At 42.0% G+C, this 25,041-nt stretch overlaps 1 protein-coding gene across 2 annotated transcripts in view; it reads left to right on the forward strand.

Moving 5' to 3' along the window:
• Positions 1–2,041: 2,041 nt before the first annotated feature.
• The window catches only part of CHRDL1 (chordin like 1), a 38,877-nt gene continuing 15,877 nt past the window's right edge, over positions 2,042–25,041 (forward strand). For both annotated transcript variants that reach the window (XM_017815775.1, XM_017815783.1), the window contains exons 1-4: positions 2,042–2,098; positions 4,947–5,092; positions 6,996–7,108; positions 11,071–11,164. In XM_017815775.1, coding sequence (XP_017671264.1) covers positions 4,996–5,092; positions 6,996–7,108; positions 11,071–11,164 — 304 coding nt within the window. In that variant the 5' untranslated portion in view covers positions 2,042–2,098; positions 4,947–4,995. The remainder of the gene's footprint in view (positions 2,099–4,946; positions 5,093–6,995; positions 7,109–11,070; positions 11,165–25,041) is intronic.

Raw genomic sequence — 25,041 nt, forward strand, 5'->3', positions numbered from 1 at the left:
ATTACTGCTGTCTTTACACAGAGAAGTCTCAGCACAGAGAAGGAAATCCATGGGATAACCACCGTCTAGAGGAAGCCTGACAGAGGTGGGTAGCTCTGTTGGGTGAGTTGTTCTGGAGGACATCTACACAGTAAAACTGAGCTTTGCCCAGGCCCAAAGCTGCATCTACCAAAGTCATGTTGATGCTACAAACCCAGACTATCGAGACTGTCTGCAAAGACCTGTGGATTCCTACTCACAAAGATTTGCAACAGCACCATTTCAGTCATAGATCTGAGTGTCTGTTATTCATGCACAATTTATTTCACAGGCTGGACCTGCACAGTCTAACCCAGCACAACACCTAAAGGAACATAACTACAGCCCCACGATTTAGAAGCATGTGTGCACACACTTAATCCTTCCGTCCATGAACATGAATACACCTCTGCAGGACCAGAGCTTGCACAGCACAGGTTCTCTGCTTTCATGTGCAAATTACAGTCATATTTCTGATTACTTTCTCCATTTGCCCGTCCCTCTTTCATACAGTGGCTCTTCCAAAACTATCAGCCTGCAACAGTAGCCATCACATTCAGGAGTAAGCACTTTAAGTGAGGATTTTTCCATAGGAACATGGATTACTGCCAATGCACAGCAAGGAAAAGAGTAGCAGAGTGACACAGAAGTAGGCATGGAGCAGTGTTTTCAAAATGCTTAGCTCCAGGACTTTCTCTTTTCCTTATTTCATATCAAGGGTTATGAAGTTGCATTTGACTAACATACAGCCCTGGTTACTCATGAAGTCACACTACAAACCCCTTAGTAAGTTCTCTATCCCTTTCTCATGCAGTATAAGATTTCACCATACACTGTACCTTCAGTATTTTGTCCAGCTAAGATACAATGGAAGAAATGAAAGTTCTACTCAATTTTCAGCCTTCTGAAAATATCTCTCAAGCCTGAGAGGTGTATGACCTCCTAGCAGTGCTCCCCAAACTGTGCCGTACTCCCTGGTCCCAAACGAGGGGAAATAGGTTGTAATTTGTTTCTCCACATGATGTCTTTTCATACCTCACCCTTTTTCTCAGATCATTTGTCAAGAGTTCACTGATCTCTTCTTATTAGTTACAGGGGCTACAAGAAGACAGAAAAAGAATGTTTGACCAAGCATATAATGAGTCATGGGTTTAATTTAGTTCCACCAGAATCTCAATGTGACCTTGAAACCTTCTAACACAATAAATCAGAGCAGAGGATATCAGCAGAAGGTGTCTGGCAGATCCCAGTGGATGCTAACTCCGGTCGGCTCTGCTCCGGAGGGCACCCCTCCTGGGACAATCCCATTAAAGAGCCGTCTCGGTGTGGAGTCCTCTCTCCAAGAAAGCCGCCCGTGGGGCTCTGTCACCCAGCCCGCAGCTCGTTTGAAGGCACCGGAGCGCGGTCCCGCCGCCCGGGTGCGGGTCCCGCTGCCCGCAGGTGGTTCCCGCAGGAGGAAGGGGAGCGCGGAGGTAGGGCGGGCTCCGAGGCCCCTGTGCGGGGTCGCCCCTCTCGGAGCCCCCCGGGGCGGAGCGGCCCCTCCCCGGCCGTGTCAGTCAGGCCGCGGTGCCGGGCGCGGGGCGCGGGGCGCGGGCGCGGCGGGGCCGGGGCGGGAGGCGGCCCCGCTCACCCCGCCTCCCGCCGCCGCTCCAGCGCCGCCGGGGCTGCGGGGCCGGACCCGCCGCCGAGCATCCTCCGGCCGCGGGGTCTCGCTGCGCTCCCCGCCGGGGCAGGAGGCGGTAGCAGGTGCCCCAGCCCGGGACTTTCCGGAGCGCCCGCCCCGCAGCGGCCCCGCAGCTCGGGAGTAGCGGATCCCCCCCTCTCCGCTCCCGTCCATCAGTCGGGGGTCGGGGGCTGGCGGCGGCAGGACCCCGTCGTTCCCCTGCTCGCCCCCTCGCCACCGAAGCGAAGGAGAGACCTAAAAGCCGCTGGAGAAGACGATGGCAACGTGAGCGGGCAGCGGAGCCGCCTGTCCGGAGCCCCGCCGTCCCCGGCGGAGCGGAGCGCGGAGCCGCGCGGTGCCCCAGCGCTGTTCGCGGCGGTCCCCGAGCGGAGCGGAGCGGCCTCCAGCCCTGCCCAGGTTTGTGAGCTCTGCCGTCCGAGGCGCGGCCCCGGGGAAGGCGCGGTCCCGCTGCCGGAGCTGCGGCACAGGCAGCCCAAGCGGGGGCACCCGACGCCTCCCGGGCTTCCCATCCGGCCCGTTTCGCCCCCCGGGGGCACCGCGGGCACCTGGCCGGGCCCGGGGCAGGGGGGCAGCCCCCGGCCCGACCTCCCCTCCCGGCCCCGGGCGGGGCTGAGGGCGCTGCCCGGGCAGGCGCCCAAGGGGCGGCTGTTCTGTCAGAGCAGCGGGAGCCGGGAGGCTCCGGCCGCGGCTCAGTGCGAGACCCGCCCGCTCACAGACACCCCGTCAGCCACCCCCGACGGCAGCGCCGGAACTCGCAGGGAGAAAGCCTCGGGGAGAGCGGAGGGAGAGGGTTCGCGCTCCGGGTGATGCAGGGGGAGCGCGGCCGTCGGGGCAGGACCGCTGTCCCCGCCGCTCCATCGCCGCAACACCGCGCCTCGCAGTGTCTGCCAGCTACCCTCGGCACTGCCTTTTCTGGCTTTTTTCGTTTTTTTTTTTCTCATTAATCATAAAACGTGGCGAGACCGGACACTGCCTCTTGCAGTTACCAAACTGGGATCTTTGGAGGGCGAGGCGTTAAAAAGAGCCCCCATCCGCCTTATTTCACTAAGTAATTTATGTAAGAAGAGGATCACTTTCATTGTTTCTACTATGCAGAAAACACACCAATAATTAACAGGTTAATCCTAACTGAGATTATTTAAATACAGGAATATTTTTAGGACATTGCCCTTTGGGGAAATAAAGGGAGTGTGCTAATAGTGAAAAGTATGTGTTTATATTTGGAGTAACAACAATACATAAATTAAAGAGAATTAAGAAAGACATCAAAAGTCTCCATCCCCTTTCTGTTATTAACTCCTCCATCTCACATTACCGTGCAGCATTTCTGAGCGTAAGCAGTCCAAGTTTTAAAATGTTCTTCCTTTTGAAGACCTGACATTTAAAATGGATGGATTTCTGAGCCTTTCTATTCCAACTAACCAACCTAGCTAACAGGTAAAGTGCTGCACAAAGAATAATTGTGTGCCATTGATAATTATTGTTTGCTTAAGCAACCCCCAAGAAGGCCAAAATATTTAAACATTCAGATTTCTGTTAGTCTCAATGATGTGCTACTGTTGTTCTCAATGTACACATCATGTCCTGGGACTAAATTATGAGGTTTTAATTTTAAACAGGTTTTTAAAAGGATGTTTGGCTTCAGAATGTCCTATGTGATTTGAATATGTTGAAAGGAAAACAATTATTTAAACCTTTCTTCTGAAATTGAAATATTATTCTCAGCTTCCAAAGTTGAAATGGAAAGTTATGTTTTGTTACTGCACAGGGAGTGTGCTTTAAAAAAAGTGCTTTTGTGTTGGTTTGTTTTTTAATATCTTTTCAGAAGCAATTTGCATTATTTTGAATGAGATTTCTGAGTACAGACAGAGTAGTTGCACAGGCTTGATTAGTTAAGGAAGATGTCCATTTTGGTTGTGTTTGGGGAATATAGACAAAAGGCAATAAAACCACTGATAAAATCAGATCACTCACCCTTTATTACAGTATCCTAGTTCTCAACAGTTATAATAGGAAGATTTTAATTTTAAGGGCTCATTAACTGTTCAGTGAGTTTCTCTAAGTTATCCACAACTTAGTCTTGACTATACATATATAAATTATTATTTCTGCCTTGATTACCTGTGACCTGAAACACATTCCTGTGCAGTTCTGTTATTTACATGAAATCTGAAGAGGTCCAATCAGTTTACAAAACACATTGTTTATCTTTCCAATAGTGAATCTTTTTGGTTTTTTGAAACTTTTGTAAAACTAATAATGAATCCATATCAAGGCTCTTAAAATCAACCCCAGCTCTTTCCAACATTGTAAGTTATGGACAAGTGCACTCTGGGAAGATAATGCTTTTGTAACGAATTCTGATAGACAGCAAAGCCCCAAAATAGTTCTCAGTTTAGAATTTTAGGTTTGCTATCAAAAACAAATTCTACTTTAGTTAATTAGTTTCTTTAAAATAATTCAACTTCTAAAAACCAGAAACAAAAGATAAACAGAATGGCACATGCAGCAAGTACAATACCACATCTGCACCACACAGAGAAGAATACATTAAGCTTTGCTCCATATACAAGATTTTGACATTAAAGATCTGCAGGAATGAAGATGACTTGTCATTCCCCCATTCTACTCTCAGCTATCAAGGCAACGGAAGGGTTAAGTCTAGAAAAATTAATTATACACAGTCACAGAACAATAGTGGTTGGGAGAGGGGCGAAGGGGCGAGTTGAATAGTGGTGGAAGCCTATTAGATGTGGTGAGGAAAACTCCCAGTGACTGAAGCGTGTCCAGGGGCTCACCCTGAGCAGGGATTCCCATAGTGCAGGGCTGGGACTCCAGGGACACCCAAAGTTAATTTTACGATGAAGCAAACATGTCACAACTGAGACTTGTATGTCCCGAGACACACTCAAAAGACATGCTCTACAAGAGCATCTTCCAAACTAGTTTCTTGGGGAAGAGAACTTTTAAGAATTTAGGTTGCTTACTTGCCAGATTTCTCTGCTTTGGAATAAAATAAGGACTTTTTTAGAAGTAATATCCAGTTTTCAGCTTTCATGAATGGGAATATGGCCCCTTTTAAAAATTAAATGATCTGAAGGCAAAGCTGTTTCCATGAAGGGAAGATCCATGATACAGACAGATTTTATTGTTCTGACAGTTTAGGATTTCTGTGTGCTGGATGAAATCACTAAGTATCTTACAAGATTTTATTTTAATTAATTTAATCTTTTCTTCACAACAGCTCAACATTCTCTACTTGGAGGCTCTTTCTTTTCCTTTTGCTGATAAAGATGAGAAAAAAGTGGATATTGGAGGATTTTCATTTTATCTTTTTTGGCGTGCTCTGTCTCCTTTTCATAGATGGAGGTAAACTAGAACAAGTAAAACGTAAGTAGACTTCAAACAAAGCTGTCATATTCACCTAAATTGGACATTTTCCTTCTATTTTCAGATGTCATTCAGAAAAGAATGTCCTGTACCTTCTAACTTTCTTCCTCCTTCTAATCCTGCATTTAGTAGAATCAGGTCACACCCACATTTGGGGCAGTTTTCTAAAGCTGCACAGGTTACACTGCATGATAAAGAACATAAAACATCAATTGGAGAATCTGTTTTATTTCAAATATTCTGAGTCAAGAGTGTGCTTGATTCCATTTTAGTAACCTCTATAAACATCTGACAGATTATCTGGAATCTGTCCCATGTGTAAGACTGTTGTGCTCAAGTTTTCAGCTAGTGTAAAGCTCGGCCAAGACTGTTCTGTTGTGTTGTAAAAACAACCTCATATGAACTGGATTAGGTACATCCTTTGAGAAAATTAAGAGTCTAAGCACTGTCAAAAACTTGATGAGAAGAATTGAAAAGAATACAAACAAAACAAAGGGAGTATTTCTACAAAGCCTGTTATCCGCGGGAGATGTTAACACATTTCAGAAATCATGGCAAGGAGGAATAAATACCCAAATAAGTCTAGGAGTTATTGACTGCTCCTGTTAATAGCTTTCTGGAATGCTCTTCCAACATGCACAGGTTGTTTTTTGGCCTTCTTCTTACAAAGGACATTTTTTGCCCTTGAGAAGTAATTAAAATTTTTAGCCTCAGTCTCAGCAGCTTCTGCTTCCAAGGAAGTAGATTTGGAGAAAAAAAAAAAAAAGGAAAAAGGAGAGTGAGTTGCAGAAAGGCCCCCTGCCCTGCTGAACTCACTCACAGGGAAACCATGTGCAGGTATCCCAGTTCAAAAAAAACCAGAGTCAGAAATTATCAAACTCCACTTTGGCTGTCTGCTTTTTCATATCCTGCATTTCATTTGTCATGCTTCTGTGTGAAGGGAAAGCAGATCACTTCACAGTTTCTAACAGTTCCTAGCTCTTGCTACCTTCTTCTAGCCCAGTAAATATGAATAATGTCCCTTGCTTGGATTATCATGTAGAAGACAAGTATTTTGTTAGATACCCTGAAGTATCATCTATACTGAGATTAATGAAATAAACTGAATTTGAATCATAGAATCATAGAATTGGGATATCCTTAAGACAACAGGAAGGAATTCTCACATGGAAACACACGAGAAACACCCTTTTATTGAAGAGATTTGAGTTTTCAATGTGAAATCATAATGTGACAGGGAGAGACAGGACAGTAATGTCTGACAGATATATCGGTATCTGCAAAACTGCACCTGCGAGATTAAAAGTGCTTAATGAAGAGAAAGATCTTAAAATATTTTGAAAACTGATGCATAAATTATTTCACAAAAATGAGCAAAAATTGTTCTGAAATACTAGCACAAACTTATTACATTGTTAAAATATGGAGTTACTGAACATGCAGTGTAAGCATAGTGCATTTATCTTCCCTTTGCAGGCCCCTTGTTCAAGATCTCTCTGTGGTACAAAGTGGGATATCCCAGAGTTGGGCCAATTGCTTTGGGTTTGCCCTGAAAAGGTTTGGTTTCCTATAAGTCTGTCTGAGTGATCAGGCACTTTAATTTTCTTACATAAACAGGATCTTAGCCTGAGTTTTTGCAGGTGGAAGGATAAACTCACCTGTATGAAAGCCATTTTTATCAGCTGTTTCAGGAGTTGAAATTTTGGAAAGATGGGAGGCCACATCATTTACTTTGGTTTGGGAGGTTAGAAAAAACAGCACGTGAAACTAAGGATGTTTCCACTGTGTGATTCTCCAGGGAAAGAACAAATAGTTTAGAAAACTCTGCATGCCCAAATACACTTTGTATGAACAGAATGGAAACATTCATTCATAGCTCTTTCAACTCTTTACTGTTTTACAGATTCAGATACATACTGTGTGTTTCAAGATAAGAAGTATCGTGTAGGAGAAAGATGGCATCCTTATCTAGAACCCTATGGCCTTGTTTACTGCGTTAATTGTCTTTGCTCAGAGGTAGGACTGCTGACTTATTGATCTTACAACTTATTCTACTTGCTTCACTGACTAGAATCCTTTTTGTTGCAGCTACAATTTGACAAAGCCCAAACCTGTTTTCATTAGTGGGTCCTGATCATGCTACAGGAAATAGAGGCAGGTGATCCTAGCAAAGGGAAAAAATTAACAGAGAAGGCCAATACTGGCAAAAAATACTTGCATGGCATAAACAAAACAGCTCCTTAACTAGCCAGAAGCCTTGTCAATGCTGAGCATTACATATTGACTCATCAGGCCCCACTACCAACATACAATCCTTGCAGTTCCATCAATATGGATGATTATGCTGAACCTGAATTTGGTGGTGCTTTGATCTGTGTACAGTGCCAACATCTTCAGGAGCATTTCTGCCTTAAAGTGTTGAAGGAACGGGCTTGGATATCGCTGTTAGTAAAGGTCAGTGAAAGAAGAATGAGATGATGAACCATGAGAAAAGGGTATGGGGAGCACAGAGAATTGGATAAAATGTGAAAGGACAGGTCCTTGACTCCCATCAGTAGATGGCTGATGCAAAAACACAGCAGTCAGAGGTCCCCATAGTATGTAATATACAGCTGGTGGAGAGAGGCAGGAAAATGAGAGCAGAATATGTCCCTTGGAGTACTTTAAAATAAATAATAAGGGATCTTAGTCACTAACACATGAGACACTCCAGATGCTGAGTTTTGTCTGCTGTATTTAATGCAAAATAAAATATTCCTGGCTATTTTCCCTCCCTGCAAGTGTAAAATATTGGGCCCCTGTGCAGTTTTTGCTCTGAGGGAATCTGCTACTACAATTTAGTGCAGAGATGCACAAACAGTAGTCCCACGAGCTTGGCTGCAGCTCAGATCTATGCAGCAGAATGCAGCTGTAAGAGCAAAAAAAAAAAAGAGCAGGAAGAAAAGGAAAAGTCCTTATTTAGAGCAAAAAAGGAGTTTCCATTCATCTTTTGCTGATGTATATGCAAAGTTGAAAACTCTCTCAAGAGTCTGCATGGAGTAAAATGCTCATTAAATTGCTGTAAGGATATGTCTTGAGTGGGGATTAAATTAACTGGAAACCCTAGAGATCTGGATACAAATCATTGCTTGGTGATTTTTAGGAAGATGCCAGACAGTCTGGAGGGATGGGAAAGTGCATGGTGTGCTCCTCTAGAGAACAGCACTGCTGGGACCCAGACATACCCACACACACCCACGCACCGTGAGGCTCCAGCAAATGGAGTCTGTTTTATTTCTTTCCTTCGCACTTGGGCACAGAAAACAAAGTGACAGTTCAGGGCAGAAGGTTTAGTAAAGATGGAAACTGCTGATGGTAGTCCCCAGTACATGCAGCTCAGGAGTGAACTCGACTCTACTCCCTTGTTTGCTGTGTTTTACCTTTGGTGTACTGTGAGGATGCAAAAAGTGACCTGGTGTTATTTCAGCAGTGAAGATGCTGAGGGATCTCTGGGATGTGACTCTTGTTGTCTGGAAGGAAGACTCCAAATAACAACTGCAGCATCCAGCCACTCATTTGAGCTTTGTCCTGGCCAAAAACATGCCCTCAGAACATTGACCTATAGTAAAAGCTCCTGATTCCTTCAGGGACCCTTAACAGTTTATAATTTTAACAAAGTAAAGGCATTAGAAAACATGCCATGACATAGCACAAGCACAGACCGTAAACCATAAACCAGCATAAAAAATTAAAGTGTGCCACAGAGAGCAAATAAGAGACACTTAAATGTAACCCACCTATGATTCCCTCAGTTAGGCAAAGGGTATGTACAGAGTGTGAAGCAGCAACTGATTCCCTCACACTGCAGAGAAAAGCAAAAAAATCCCCAGGGATCTTCATCATCAGTGTGATCAAAATGTCTTTGCTGGCCTCAAAAAATGTCTTTGCTGGCCTCAAACCTCATGATCCAGATGATCTCTGCACAAAACAAGTCATATCAACCAGGCAACAGACCGAGATTTCCGATCCATGCTCCATCTCTAAACAACAGTCTGTCTGTCCATCCCCCAGCACACACAATTATGATGTTTAAGAAAAAAACGAAACAAATTAACTAACTAAACAGAGACCAAATTATTCAGCCTGGAATTTTTAAAAAAAAAAACTTTCCTGTTTTTGTGTGTATGTAGTATTGTATTTTTACAAGTTAGAATTTACATACTTAAGCCAGAGTAAAACTAAACATAATTCAGTGTTCTCACTCTGTTCCCCCTTTCTTTTACAACCCCTCCTCCCACCCCCAGTTCACAGGGGAGCCTGTTGACTGTTACTGTCAGGTAAATTTGAGCACTCACAATTTGTTAGATCATTATTTTACTCTCTAAAATACAGCAATTTTTTGCTTGTGTTCATAGTCAGATCTGCAGACTTCAGGAGCTAAGCCAACTGCTCTCCACACTCACCACTGATAGCCCAGCTCGGGAAGAGGTGCATTGGCACTCTTTGTTACCTGATGCAGAAATGCTGATCATGGCCCTGGCTCACAGGGACCAACAGGCACTTGAGCCCTGCTCTGGTCAGTAGGGCTTGGCCTCCCAAACACCACTGTGAATCCAAGTGTAAGATCAGTCTCACTAAGCACAAGATCAGTTAAAACAGTTCTGTCCTGCTGCAGACAGTGGAGTCCTGCTGGCAGACCAGAGCAGCAAAGTTGGCCTGCAGAATTTTGTCACAGCTGATCATGCACAGAAAGTAAACATTCACCTCAGGAGATTCTGCAGGACGTAAAATGAAAAAGGGAGTGAGGTCATGGAACAGGACAAGTCAGCAGCATGGAGCCAGGTCAGCAGGCAGTGCCAGCCTTTCTTCCACAGCACTGCTTTACAGGCTCTCAGGTGAGAGTCTGCTGGGCAAGGAGCTGTGTGGACCAGGGATAGTCCCTATCCTGTGAAGGTCCTACAGCCCCAAATTTACTCCTCCTCAACAAAATCAGTATATTTAATTTCAGTCATCATTGGAAACAGATGGTGATACCATTTTTAGTGTCTCTTTCCAAAGCAGATGCACAAATGTAGCTCATGGCTAGCAATGATCTAACAGTATGATTCCAGCCTGTGGTCTGCAGATATTTAGGAGTCAATGAATTATTTTGAAAGAGATGACTAGAAAGGCCTACACATCTGCTGTCTAAGGAAGTCTGCACCTCCCCTGGAAACATTTCAGTGTTCTAGAAGGCATATGAAAATGAAGTGAGTTTGGTCCTGACACCACCTAAAACTAGTCATAGCATGGTATCAGTGTTCATGCTGAAAGATCTTTCTTGCTATAAACATGAGCAACTCAGAGCTAAATTAGAAGGATGAATTATAGATGGGAAATAGGAATTTGAAATGGATAGTCTTTTCTGGTGACACACACCAGAGAATGAAAATTCCCTGTGTTTTAATTATAAATCAAACTTAGATGTGGTCAAATAGAATATTATGTTAATGACATGAATAATGAACCCTATTCCCAAGACTTACTCATATTTCTTAGAAAAATGGCTACTTACCAACTGGTGTTTTTGTCTACTGGGAAACCCATAAAATGAAAACAAAAGACTCTCCACAGTTTTCAGGAACAATTACAGACACTATTGTCTCTTGTGGTCTTGAACTAACCCTCAGTAGGGGATATCTCAGAGACCTACCATTAATTATCCATGTCTTAGTTTTGGAAATGCAATTCCTAAGCGTAATCTGCTCAAAAGAAAAAGACAAATTGAGATTGTTGCAATCCATTTTTAGACACTTCCTCTGATTTTAAGGTTTGTATGGATTTCTGACCTTCAGCATAAATTCAAAGGCAGTAGAAGTAGTCTGGGCTTAGCTTGGCATGAGTGAAACCAGAATGTTGTAAAAAGTCTTTTTTTTTTTAAATATCTGGACATAGAATAGAGAACATAGAAATTTGTAAGACATTTCATTAAAGTATTATGCATTATGTTCCACCTACAGAATGGAAATGTACTGTGCAGCAGAATAAGATGCCCAAGTCTACACTGTCCTTCCCCTGTGCATGTACCACAGCTGTGCTGCCCACGATGCCCAGGTAATTCTATTAATGACAAACAAACAGTCCTTTCTGAAATAGTTATTTAATATGTTGAATAACAGCAAAATTAAATGTATGTGCTGGAAAACTTCTGTGAAGTAAACATCCTCCTATATCCACTAAGGTCACGAGAGGCTTGTCCTACATAAGTTATAGTATTTCCCATGGTGGTTTCTTCATAGGAAATCAGAAATATAGATTTGGGATGGGATCAGGTAAGCTACCAAGTCCAGTGCCCTACAATCCAGGCAGAAGATAGCAGAAGTTTCATGGACTGTCCACTCCCCACTTTTATCTCTAAACTCCATCACAATAAAACACCCTCCCACAAACTTCCTGAGTTTCTGCTTTTGGTGCTTTTCATAAGAGCAGGCTAAAATATATGGTTATTTGCAATGGTTCTCTGTTAACAAGCGATTGAAAATAGCTGTGGCAAATGTGCATTTGTATAGTATCACTGTACAACCAGTCTGGTAACATTTGCCTTTTACATCTCAAGTCCAGGCATAGCTTCATAATTAGTAGAGACTGTTGTAAATCATAGAAGCAGTGCTGTAGAAGTTTATGACTATATAAATCCAATTGGATATGTATAGTAAATTCTTCCAGACTGTACATTTATTATATGCTCATTATTAAGAGCCACTGTATGAAAGAGGCTAAGCAGAATCTTTCACGAGGCTGTTACAGCATTCCCGACATGGCCTAATGGCTGGTAGATTTGATTGGAGCTTTTCCCCTAAATGTCTGTCTTAGTGGCACCCCACATTTCCACTTATAAAAGAGTATTCATGCAGCATCACAGAAAGGGGTTTTATTTGACTTTCTCCAGAGAGTTTCATTGTCTGAGGAAAAGAGCTGTTCCCTGACCAAAACCTGTGAGCTGAAGGCAGGAGGCAATGGCGGCGGGACGGGAGTGCACAAGAAGGGAGCTTTCAGCTGGGATGGGAGTGTGTTCACTGCACTTACTGGGTAAAAAGGGCATCCACCCATCAATTTGGGGTAGGATTCATCTACCCTGGCAATTATATACACTCTCTCTCAGATATGTATATCAATATCTGATCTGGGTATCTAGAATCCCTTTTTAATCAGTGACAAGGAAGAACCATTTCAAGCATATAACTCATCTGATGCCATGATGCCACTGTGGTGTCCTAGGATGAGATTGAGCCCATTCAACTCTAGATCCAACACTTTGGCATTTAGTTGATGATAGAGTTCTATCTATGATGGTCTAATACGTTGGAAAGAAAGTTTGTAAGGCAGTATGCTTTCTTTGGCCAACTACTACTGTTAGTTAAAATGGTAAGATGCTGGGAACACAAACCCCTCTTCTGTTTCCAGATCAAAAGCAGGACTGGTGTGCCCAAAATCTGGCCTGTTTTTCCAGGTAATCTAGGCATTAGTTGGCAAGGGAATCATCTAGATACCCTTTATAGCTGTTGGAAACATGATGTCTGAGAGGGTGACATCCTGTTACCCAGAATGAGAAGACTTTTCCTGGAGATGTCTGTCACTCTCCACTGATTATTGAGGGAGCACAAGAAAATAGCTTATGCTAGAGGCTTACTTTTTTGACAGCTTAAGATAAATCACAGAAGTCCTATTCAGTATGTAATTGGCATCTGTACTCAGGAACTTTTTCTTTTCATTTTTTAGTATCTTTGCAATAGAAACATAATTCTTCTAGATTGACTGTTTTTTCTTCAAGTGCTCTTTGGTAGTGAACTGTTTGGCTTTTCTTCTGTTCATAAGGTTGTAAATGCCATGATACATACCAAGATTTTAAAACATTCTACAATGGCCTAGTAAGGAAGAGTAAGGGCCCCTGTAAACTCTCAAATCCATCTTATCAAATTAAGTTCTTGCTAATAATAGTCTTCAGCTGGAATCTTGTACTCTGTGTTTAAACTGATAAATACAGAAAATTATCAGAATGAGCCTTTCTTGAATTGTGACCCATTATCTTCTCTTAGCTGCCCCTACAGTCTATTGGCTACCTATGATGGGCCATTACATTGTTAACTGGGCACCATCTCATTAAAATGAGAGTCCCGCTAAGGTCTATTTTTACTCTACATGAATCTGTAACTCAGATAGATCTGCTCCAACGTTAGGCAAGAGAGAACCAGGAATCTCCTGTGATGTCAGGGGTTATTTGCATTCTGCTTTCTGCAGTGATTATGTGTATCATATTTGGTGCTCCATCTTCAGTGGTAATGTTCATGCCTGATCTGAACAGGAATCTCCAGCATTCTTGCACATCTTGTGCCAGCTTTCCATTCCTGTGTGTCTGGCATACAGTGTCTTTTGTGCAACCTCCCATGATATGCAGGAAATTCACTCCTCTGGTTTCCTTGGTTATTTTCTAATAGAACGTGTGAGAGCTCTGGCCATTGGCCATCAATTGGAATCACCCTTGTAAGTGCTCCTTATATTCTGTCAGGTGATGTTTCCCCTCGGTTTCTCAGGCTGCATTTCAGAAGTGAGTAGCGCTAGTCAGAGTGACCTTCTCTTCTCTTGCCTCTCTGCAGGCCCTGTAGAGTGTAACTGCACAAATCACTGCCTCCTTATTTAATGAAGCAGAGGTAATGCCAGGAGGCAGCAACTTTTATTGGACACCAAACTTCTTAGCTGCCTAAGTGGAGGAGCTGTTGAAGGGATTCCTTTGAGAAAAGTTGGCACTGCTCTCCCCCTGGAATTAATCTCTCCTGCATCCATAGTGACACTGGACTTGCTGACACAAAGAGATGCAGTGTTTGTATCTTGTCTCCCTGGCACCAGACACTATGAATCTTAAGTAGTTGTCAGACATGTTATGAAGCATCTTCTACTTTCCCCAGTGGTTCGATCCTACGAGCTTCTACCACAGATTCACCACTAACTTTTTCTTTTTTTTGGAAACCTATTCTTTCTAGAATTGGCAAAATGCCTTGTATCTTGTAGATCTAGATATTCCTTCCTTTTGCAACTCTGCAAAGTATTTTACCATCTGAATTGCATTTTTATCATGACATGTGTAACCAAAAATACTATGTTCATATTCACTGAGACTCTTTTTACACGGTGATGAGACCCAAAAGGACATCACAGGCTTCTGAGCTTGCACTTCTTCCTTCCACCTTTAGGATGCTCCAGGCATCATCAGAGGAGAGGTAATTTGTAGTCAGGGAGAGAATTCACCATCATTCTTAGATCTGGATCAGCTCTTGATCTAGAGTGGACTTCAGACCTCCTGCCTTCTGTCATGAAAATAAACTTCATGTGCAAATTCTTCAAGCGTTTATCTGCTTCTGTCTTTTATGGCACTGCTACAGACAGTGCCTTTAAAACTGGAACATTTATTGTAGATTGTATAATTTCTACATACAACAATTCCAAATGAAAGCATTTAGAGTCTGGTCAAAGATAAAATTTTTGAGTACACTCTGGAATATGTAAATCTAAGATGGGAAAAGCTTACATCAGAAGCAAAGATTCACGACTGCAGGATTTAGAAAGGCTTTCTATATTCCACTTGCTGGTTTGATCTCTCAGCAGATAAGGCTACATGCTGATGTATGAACCAGTCCATCTGGCTCCAGTGTTTTTTAAGCCTGCTGCCCTGACTAAACACACTGGCTTCCAAGAACATTCATTATTAGTAACACATTAAAGTGTGAGCTTCTTTGGTACTATGATTTTTCTTTATCAAATTCAAACCACTTTTGTGATGGACTTTTGTTGTTCTTTAGATATTGAAATAACAACAAAATGCCAGGTGGTACCTGTATGCATAGCTGGTCTAAAGATCGACCAGATGAGGTATCTGACAATAGTGGTCTGAGAATATCACCTAAAAATAAGTGAGGCTATGTCTGCATAGTAGACTGCAGCATGACTCAGTAATACCTGAGTCTTTGAACTAGCTACTTTAGATCCTGGGCGCAGCCTAGTTAGGACAGTGCAGAACTCACTGCACTGCAAAACTCCCTTAAGAAGCAGGAAAAATGCGCCTGCCATGAGCTCAGTGCGACCTTTGCTCAGCAACTCCCAAAAACTGAGCTAGTCCAGGGGACACCCTGCACTCTGCAGGGTAGATGTGCTCAAAGACTCAGCCTTGCAAGGTGCAGAGCATGCAAAGCACCTGCTGACCTGATACACGTCGTGTAAGCAAACACAGAAGCATGTGTGTGATGCAGTGCATCTTGCACTGAATAACAACCAAAATTCCAACCCTGGCAGCTGGAGTGCTCCAGTGGAGTGATTTTCCATTGCAGAATGCACATACAATAAAGCATTTGGTGAAGAGGTTTTGGGTTCCAGCCAGGTCACACACCAGAGCTCCCAGGCTCTCAGTGCTGGTCTTCTTACCCTTCAATTCACTAACATTTTTGGGATGGAGGAAGGCATATTGTGCCCAACTCTTCCATTCTTTATGCAAGTCTTTTTACTACCACTTATCCTTCTCATATCACCAAGTGAGAGAGTCCCAAAAATGGGTAGTTGTCAGATAGTTCAAATAAATTAATTATTTGGAAGTAAATCTGATTTAGAAATACAATGATACTGACATTCCAGGGAGATGTCGAATTTTTTCCTATTGATGTGTGCTCAGATAATTCGGATTGTTTTGGGATTTGCCTTTGTCACCAGCTTCATAAGGAATGTTTGCTATCACAGCCAGATTGAGGTTATCACTTGTTTCCATTCTGCTTTTCTGACCATAAAAACTCAAAAATCCATCTGTACATCAGCATCCAAAATACACTGAAAAATACATATCTTCCCACATGGATGACAGAACTTCTATTCTTTGGACTGACATGATAGGATAGGATAAGCTGCTCAGAATTTTTCCAAGATAACTTCCAAGACCTTCAAAGAGGATTCAGAGAGGATTCAAAATGCACCAAAGCTCCACTCAATTTGTTCCCTTGGCGGGAGAGTGATTGGTAGACTCACATAATAGTTCAACTTGAGAGCAGGAATTAAAGTAGAGCGACCTAGAAAGTGTTTTATGAGTCCTTCAGAGTTGCTGGGCAATTGCTGGGCAATTTTTTATGCCACTATAAAAGAAAACACAGGAAATTAAGCTGCAGAAAATATATTAAAATAATGTGAAGAGCTTGACTTTAGCCCTAGAAAGCTAAAAAACAACCAACAGCTTTTTGAATGTTTTAACTGAAACTACATCTTTGCCTTGAATCTGTATGAAAGTTCATACTGTCTAGATAAGGTGCTACTAGTTCCTTCAAGCAATGAATTTCATACACCTTCTACCGTCTGACCATATTAAAGACTAGCTGTGGTGATTAACTCTGAATTACCTTGGAGTTTTTAGAGCTTAACCTGGTCCTTGAAGTTATTTTAATGCAAAGCATTTTGTGGCTTAATATCGTTGACACCTGCACCTCCAAGAGGCACATATGGATTTTGTTTAGAGCTTGTGTTTGCAGTTTTTGGATAGTGCACAACTTTTCCATCTACATTTACTGTCAGCCTCAGCCACTGCTTTTAAAACAACATCGTTGCACTGCTTTTGTGCACATTCTCTATGTTTTTTTAAATCACAGATTTGTAATAATTTGGATTCTGATGCACGACTGAAGGAAAAGGCTAAATGCAGACAGACTGATAGTTGATCCACTAGTCAATCAACAAATTTCTATTAATATTGACAGTCTTTGGACTAAGTCTTCTATGAAAACAGATGCAGTTACTGACTGTGATATAGTCACCTCTCTAGAAATACTAAGTAATATGGTAGAAATATGAGACAGGAGATGAACGGGGAAACTGCCTTTTTGCTATACCACACAGAGTAGGTGTTTGGGCCAGGTTCCAAATCTATTTAGTTCAATGGACTTCAGATCAGACCTTGAGGTGACATGTTCATGTAGAGTGGAAACAAAAGCAGAGAGAAGAAATTAAGCAAAAGAATTTTTCACAGGAAAGAAATCCATTTGGTCTCTTACTCTGTGCTATAATTCCCCAAGGACCTCCAGCCACAAAGGTTACTTAAAATAACAGCTGACCCCTAGAAGATAACCTTGCATCAAAACAGTGTAATAGGTTTTCAGTCAGAGGTTCCTGTATTTCCATGAGATGATGAATAATGACTTCATTCTGGTGATGAAGTAGCTCTAGAATATTTGTGGTTTACCCTTCTTGATGTGACAGGGGTAAAAACATCCTTTCAGCAGGTGGTAGTTTTGACTTTGAAACAGCCAGTGTGCAATAGCACTTTTCCCCCCCACGTGTTGATGGCTTTCCAGGCTCAGTTTAGATACCCAGCCCTGAAACTGCACTAGGAGCAGGTCTGGGATTTGTAGAACTGAGTCTATGGTGCTCACAAATTTCCTGTCTTTCTGAGGCAAAGACCTTCACAGATACTGAGGAAAGTTCAGTAAATCAGTACATTTCTGGAGAAAACAGCATGTGTTATCCCAGCTCCCATGACACTTGTGCTCTGCAGTGTCCCTTGCTGCCTGTGATACAGAGATTCCTTACTCTCTTCTCTTTATCCCCTCTGCATTTGGCCACTCTCACCAATTAGTCCCAGCATAGCACACTCCTACTGTGCTGGCCAAAATGTGATCACAGAATGTCTCCTGCACTGAAGGCCTTTTTGGAGAAGTGAGCCACAGCAGCAGAATGGGGTAATCTGTATTCTCAGCTATTTGCTTCTTTGCACTGGCCTTCTGGTACAAATGGGTCAGCATTAGTTGGATCTCTGGGTACAAAGGAAACCTACTGTTGTTACTGTACCTTAGTTTCACTGGAACTGCAGGAAAATAGGCAAGTTCTCTGTATTATATAATTTCTGCATGAAATGCTCTGCATAAACACAGAAGAATATAATTTATGCAATCCTTTTTCCATATAAACACAAGGATTTTTTTAAAGAATTTTTTTAAAAGAATTTTTATAAAATACACGTTTGAACACGTAGCATCAGGGTTAGTTCAATCAACAGAGTTGTTCCAGATTTATTTAACATAACTATGATCAAAATCTCACTGACTGTCACTCTCCCAGTGAGCTGCAATAATCCATTTCTACAGGATGCTTCCCTCACCTCTTTAAGTCTTAGGCTGCTCTGTTTTGAATTTGTAAGGATCAGATTATCAACACATATTTATTCCTCCATTCCAAATACGTCTCATACTGAATAGCTGTTTCTTATATACAATAACCATGTTCCTTTAGCTTGTGTGTAGCAGAGGGAAGAGCCTAACATGGATGACTTCTGCCTGGAGGCAGGCTTCTTTATCTTTTACTTGGAATGTTACTAGCACTTAGATTTCTCCAGGACTGGTAAGATCTTTGGCTGAACCCCTTGGAATGTATCACCAAGGCAAGAGTGGTCAAAGGACTCCTTACCACTTCTTCAGAGCTCTGATTCCTTTGGTGAAAGAAGGCTGGTTCGGTCACTGTTAATCAGAGCAGCTCCAGGGCTGCTCGCATCTTTACATGCTTATCTAGCTGTCAAAGTGGCCGTTCCAGCAACAGGAAGGGGCACATATCATTTTAAATGCTGGAGAGAGGAGTTTAGCCCTGGTCCTCTCAAAATGAATGTTGAAGTAATGTGATTTACTCGCTTTCTGTTTTCTTCTTGTACATCAGGGTGACAGAGGATCCAAACATGTTCCAACTGCCTGTGCAAGCAAAAGTAACTAGAAAAGTAAACTCACAGAATCACAGAATATTTGGGTTGGAGGGGACCTTAAAGATCACCCAGTTCCAACCCCCTGCCATGGGCAGGGACACCTTCCACTAGACCAGGTTGCTCAGAGCCCCATCCAGCCTGACCTTGAATACTTCCAGGGATGGGGCAGTCACAGCTTCTCTGGGCACTGTCCCAGTGCCTCACCACCCTCAGAGTTATGAATTTCTTCCTAATATTTAATATAAACCTGCTCTCTTTCACTTTGAATCCATTTCCCATTCAGATAAAAGCTGTTGCACTGGGAGGCACAGTTCCTACTCTGCATGTCTCTGGCTCAGTATAGGGCTCCTGCTATGAATGATAGTGCTCAGAAGTAGCAACTTGGGAAAGTCTCGTAATACACAAACACAAAGTGAATTTCATTGCACAACTCCTGTGGGTGACAGCCTGTTTCATATTAAACACATTTAAACGGTGGAGGAAAACACAGTATTTTTTACATTGCATTGGCCTTTGAGAACCGAAACCTGCATTCTGGAGTAGCTGAAGAAGGCTAGAGAGGTAACAAGGTGAATAACATAAAGAAAGCTTCCAACATTTTATCTTCAACTCTTTCTTCCCTGCATTTCATGCCTCCAGCTCCTCGCAGGAATTGCAGTCAGTGCAAGGTAGCCTTTTATTCTGCATTGCTACCTGGATTTCTTTCAGTCCACTTTGTAGATTGTAACTCCACCTGCAGGTTTTTATCCAGAAATGTAATTTTCTACACATTAATAACTTATCCCATTACTGTTATTACAGACTACTTCAAGTAGTATTTTGGGACCTCCTAGAATTAATGTTTCACAGTGGAGCATGGAGCCCATTGTGCTGGCCTTTAACATTGCTATGAAAAACACCAAAAGTCTCAGTAAGCAAGAATCATCCCTGTATCTTTCTACTGAATTACATGTACATTACCCTTCAGAATGATTTGCTTTTAGACAAAAGACCTGGACTCCATGAAGGAGGAGAATTAACTATTTTTTAACAAGGATACCTAGGGGTATGTGCAACTCCAGCACAAGCAAAGAGTTTTCCAAAAGCAGATGTCAGGTCATCGGTGCTGCTCACTTGTATTGGACAGTGTGTGTGCCTGAGCTGATTCAGGTCTTATAAAACTTTCAATAAGCAAAATGGGGACAAGTACTTTTCATATTCTAATCATGTTCCCCTCTGGCATTAGAAATGCTCGTGGTCTGCACATTTCCAAGAATTGGGTTTTATTTTGATCTTCATAGTTGCTCTTTATGTGTGGCTTCTGAAGAGGTAACCTGTAATTCTTAGGCCAGTTTTAAATATGCAAGCAAGTAATATGGCCTCATGTGATGTTTTTACAACTTGAGGTGACCTCATTTCTGTACAGAAGCAGCATGTGAGATGACCAGTTAGCTGGTGTCCAAAGACAGTTTCCTGCACCAAGATAAAGTCTAGAGAGCTCTGAAGTACGTCTTGCAACTAAACTGACTCTCCCAATTGTGTTCATTAAGTAGCAAAACTCCTGGGAATACAAGTGAATGTACAGGAGAGATGTCAGTGCAAACCAATGTCCTGGAGTTACAGCAGAAATCAGTTGCTTGTCTAGTGAATAGGGTTCCAAAACAATCTTCAGCCTCTTGGTCTGTACATGCTCAGTGTTGATTCAGAAAACATGTTTCATAAAATCCTCTCTGGATTCAAATTCATAATCTATCATCTGTCTGCTTAAAAAACCCCAGACTATCTGCAAAACAGTTCCCAGTATGGTAAGTTTCTTAAGGCATTAGACCTTGTGATTGATTTCATATTGTTTAGCACTTGATTGTTTTTATAAGGGTGGTTAATAAAATAGACAAACTGTAAAACCCAAGCCAGGCTGAACGTCCAGCCTTTCTGCTGGATGTTAAAAGCCTATCTTTTTCAGTAAATGACATTAGGTGATTCTGAATGTTGCTGTTTAAAAATAGTTTTTAAGTCAGCAAGCCAAGAGTCTGTAGGATTTTTAAAAAATGTTCTTTGCCAGATGTTCTGATACTAAAATAAGCAATGGTGAGAGTGTTAAATACTAACACGAATGGTCAGAATATTGTATAAGAAAGTACCTCACAGAGATGTAATAAAACCTCACAGACCCTTCGTGAGGTGCTGTGCAGGTCCCAGCAGACCCTGCTGAGGGTTATGCAGTAGCAGGAGCTTTGCCTGCACCTTCCTTGTCTAACTTGTGCAGTCCCCATTTCAGGAGGGCACTCACTGCCACTGTTACTGTCTGCAGGTCAGTAAAACCCAGCACAGTGACTTTCAGAAAGCCAAGATGCTTGGTCTCATTGTCCACAATGGCAAAGACACCCAAAAGCAATTGATTTTCTCAATTTGAAGGTCATGTCACATCATAAATACTTCACTGACTATCATGCCATGACTGTACTGATTCTGAGGTGGTTTTACCAGTTTGTTAGTTAGTGTCTAAATTGTTTGTTAGTAATTGTACCTGCACCTCTTGTCTTTGTCCAGAAGGATCCAAGTTCAACACTTAATTGATTGTAGTAAGGCCTGGATCCTAAAGCCCTTCCTCAAGCAAGTCAGCCCCCATTTCCCAAAAGGCTACTTTGCCCATAGCTCGTCACTGCTTTTCACTCTCTACACATAAATACTTTTACAGAAGTAACCACTGTTTCAAACATCGGGAACTGCTCATGGAATTTGTCTATGCTATTCAAGGGATTAGTTGTAGATAAATGATGCTCTTCTGCTTCATATCCAAGTAAGGGTAAATCATCTCAGGATCAAGAATTTATAACAACCCAAGAAGGAATAGAGCTGTAAACAGAAAAAGCTAAAAGATGATGTTTCCAAAACTGACTGTGATCCATGTGACGTGGCTTCTGTTTCTCCCAGGAGACTGGAAAGTTCCAGAAGCCAGGAAGGCCTGGTCTGTGTACATGTATGACTGCCCTCAGACCTTGGCCCTTGGACACCTCAGGTCATGGGCAGACTATCAGGAACCCAGAAAGGCTTCCACAAAAAATCTGTGATTGGAGCAGATTCCATTAAACCAGAAAATTTCCATAACGTGTGGTTTATCAAATTCATATCTAACACTGTTTTGTCAGACTATCAGGAAAGCACTGGTGCTGCAGTTCACACCACGGTGGCATCCCTTCATAGCGAACATTTTGCCATAGTGTATCTTCACAGGCTCTGTCAGATGAACCACAATTCATGAAATACATGCACTATACGTTCGTAGTGAACTTCCACATCAGGCTGTACAACAGATCTTAGTTGATACAAATCTTGTTTGTATGGATCAACAGTTCCTCGTAGTTCAAGCATCTATCTCAATCTCAAAAAGTGGCATTCAAGCAAGTACCTTGGCTGAGTCCTGAAGGAAACCTTTCTACTGCCTTCATTGGGGCTAGAATTTACCTTGAGTGTGTGGGACATCAGTGAAAAACAGCCAAGGTAGGCAAAAGGAGCTGGACAGAATCCCATGTTTGGAAGAGAGGAATGGTTGGATATAAGGTTTCAAGCATAGCCACTGTAGTCTCCAATTGCTTTTAAAAAAAAATGTTTTTAAGCTAAACCATTTTTTATACAGTTGTATTCTGTTGTCTGTTTGTAAAATCTGAAAGATTTCTTCAGCCAGGTTCAACCTTTAAAGTTACTTACAGGATAAATTCAAACCCATAGCAAGTCACGGGAAGCCCAGGTCTTACAACTTGGCCCCTGCAGTTCCCTCATGCTCATGCTGGTGAAAAAGGTCTGCTCTCCATATTGCAGACTCATGGTCTTATCTTGATTGTGCTAAAATTGTAGGCAAATGTAAGTATGGCCTCTCAGCCTCTATACAGAAGCCTGAGCCCTTATAGAATAAATGCCAATGACAGAAACAGAGATAATTCCTTTTTGATTGAAGCTATAACATCTTTACTCTGCATGTTGTATGTTGCTTCCACTGACGTGCGAAGAATGCCAGGAAAAAAGCTCATATTGAACCCAGTTAATTAAAAGGATTCACACAGATGGTTTGCCTGGTACTTTACAGAGGCAGCTAATTAAAGCAATGTTAGTCAGCACCATTAAAATGCCAGATAAAGCTTTTGGAACAATCCTGATTAGGCAGCAAGGTTTACAAATAGAGCTTTGAGCAATGCAGTGTATTTGCAGTTAATTACTCTAATTCTAACCTGTCTTAACTAAGGCACAGAATCGTGCATGCTGATACCAATATTAATGACAAGATTTTTTAAAGCTCAAATGTGGCACTTATTAAAACAATCCACAATGACTCTAATTTCACATTCTACAGGAGAATATGATATCATGGGGGAGTCTGAACTCCTCTAATTAGCCATGATTTAAAGAGCACTAGGAAAAAACAAAGGAAAGTACTAGTTGAAGAAAGTCAGTCACACACTAGCGAAGTGAGAGAGAGAAAAACTGCACCAGACACAAGTTATATTTAGACACAGAATATAAACAAAGCTTCCTTGCAGGTTCAGGCTGATGCTGTGTTTGGAGATGATCAGTTGTGCTCTCCAATATGCTGTCTCCAATATATGACTCTATATATTTTTTTGCAATAGCAGCAGTGTGGTCTTGATCTGAAAACTTCTTCTAAACCTTATTCTGAGCAATGAAATAGGTCCTGTCACTTAATGTGCTAATAGATAATCATATGGACAGGTGTGTGCAGCATAAGACTTAAACCATGGTCTTACTCCCTGTAATTGAAACTTGACTTTTCTTACAATTATTTCATCAAATAAGGCTTCAACTCCCTGAAAGGATGTTGTAGTGAGGTGGGTGTCAGTCTCTCCTCACAGGTAACAAGTGACAGGATGAGAGGAAATGGCCTCGAGTTGTGCCAGGGGAGGTTTACGTTAGGTATTAGGTAGGATGTTTACATGGACAGGGCTGTGAAGCATTGGAACATGCTGCCCAGGGAAGTGGAGGAGTCACCATCCCTGGAAGTGTTCAAAAAATGTGTGGATATGGCACTTGAGGACATGGTTTAATTGTGAACGTGGTGGCGGTGCTGGGTTGATGGTTGGACTTGATCTTAAAGGTCTTTTCCAACCCCAAAGATCCTATGATGCTATGATTCAAAATAGCAATAGAATTTCATCCCATATTCCAAAGATAGGGAGATGCATGTGTGTTTTAGGCTGCATGACATGATTTAGCTATTACAGGCCTAACTTCTATGGTCAACTTAAAAGAAATATAGATGAAAACAACTACCTAGTGCAACTCTCTACCATCATTTTCCAAGCAATAGAAGCTTCACCATCCTCCTTCTTTATTTAGAAGCCACAGTTTAAAGGCATTTGGTGATTTCATACTGAGCTGAGTGATGTGGCATATACCAAGGTATGTCTGCAGTAAAATTTACTCTCTTCATCCAATACCCAGAGAAGTCACTATGAGTCATTCAGGTATTGGTCTTTACAAATGTCAGACCACAAGCCAAACACTGCTTTTGGACAGGCATCCCACATGGGCACAGCAACGTCCTGCAGAGGCTGTGTGAACAGGGCCTCATATCCAGTCAAGAAACATCTGTATTCTCCTTTCATTTCTCCTTCCATTTTCATTTCTTTCCAGTTTTACTGCTCTCCCAGCTGCCAAAGGGGCAAGGAGATAACTAAAGGTTTGTCTATCTCTCCTGCTTTCTGTGAGCTGACTCTCAGAAAGCCCAAGAAACTATGGAGATACAAGTTTTGGGAGGTAGCACAGTCCTGAGATGTGCCTCTTTATCCATGTTTTCCAATATTGTGCCTAAGTGGTAGCTGAATCTGTCACTGGAATCTTTTGCTGATGACTTGCAAAGGATGTGTCTTAGTCGGAGCACACATCTTGCCATTCCAGAATGTTCAGTACTAGCAAACATACAGAAAGGGTCAAAAGCACTGCATTTCTATGCCAAAAACACAGGTGTTGTCAGAGCTCCGTACTCTTTATAAGATTTTGGAAAGGTACCATTGGACACCCTTTATTGCACTTGAAATAACGATGTATGTGATGTTTCAAAGGAGGAAGTGCAAATAACATGTCAGGCAATGAAATGTCAGGCAAGGAACACTGTAGTACATGTATGTTCCACAGCCAGATTTGACATTTACCATTCAAAATATTATTAACATTTGATGGACCAGTGTAACCAGATATATGCTTTTATGGAAAACTAAATGTTAATGTT

The sequence above is a fragment of the Lepidothrix coronata genome, unplaced genomic scaffold (genome assembly GCF_001604755.1).
Source record: "Lepidothrix coronata isolate B3197 unplaced genomic scaffold, Lepidothrix_coronata-1.0 Scaffold2, whole genome shotgun sequence".
In the NCBI taxonomy this organism is placed as follows: Eukaryota; Metazoa; Chordata; class Aves; order Passeriformes; family Pipridae; genus Lepidothrix; species Lepidothrix coronata.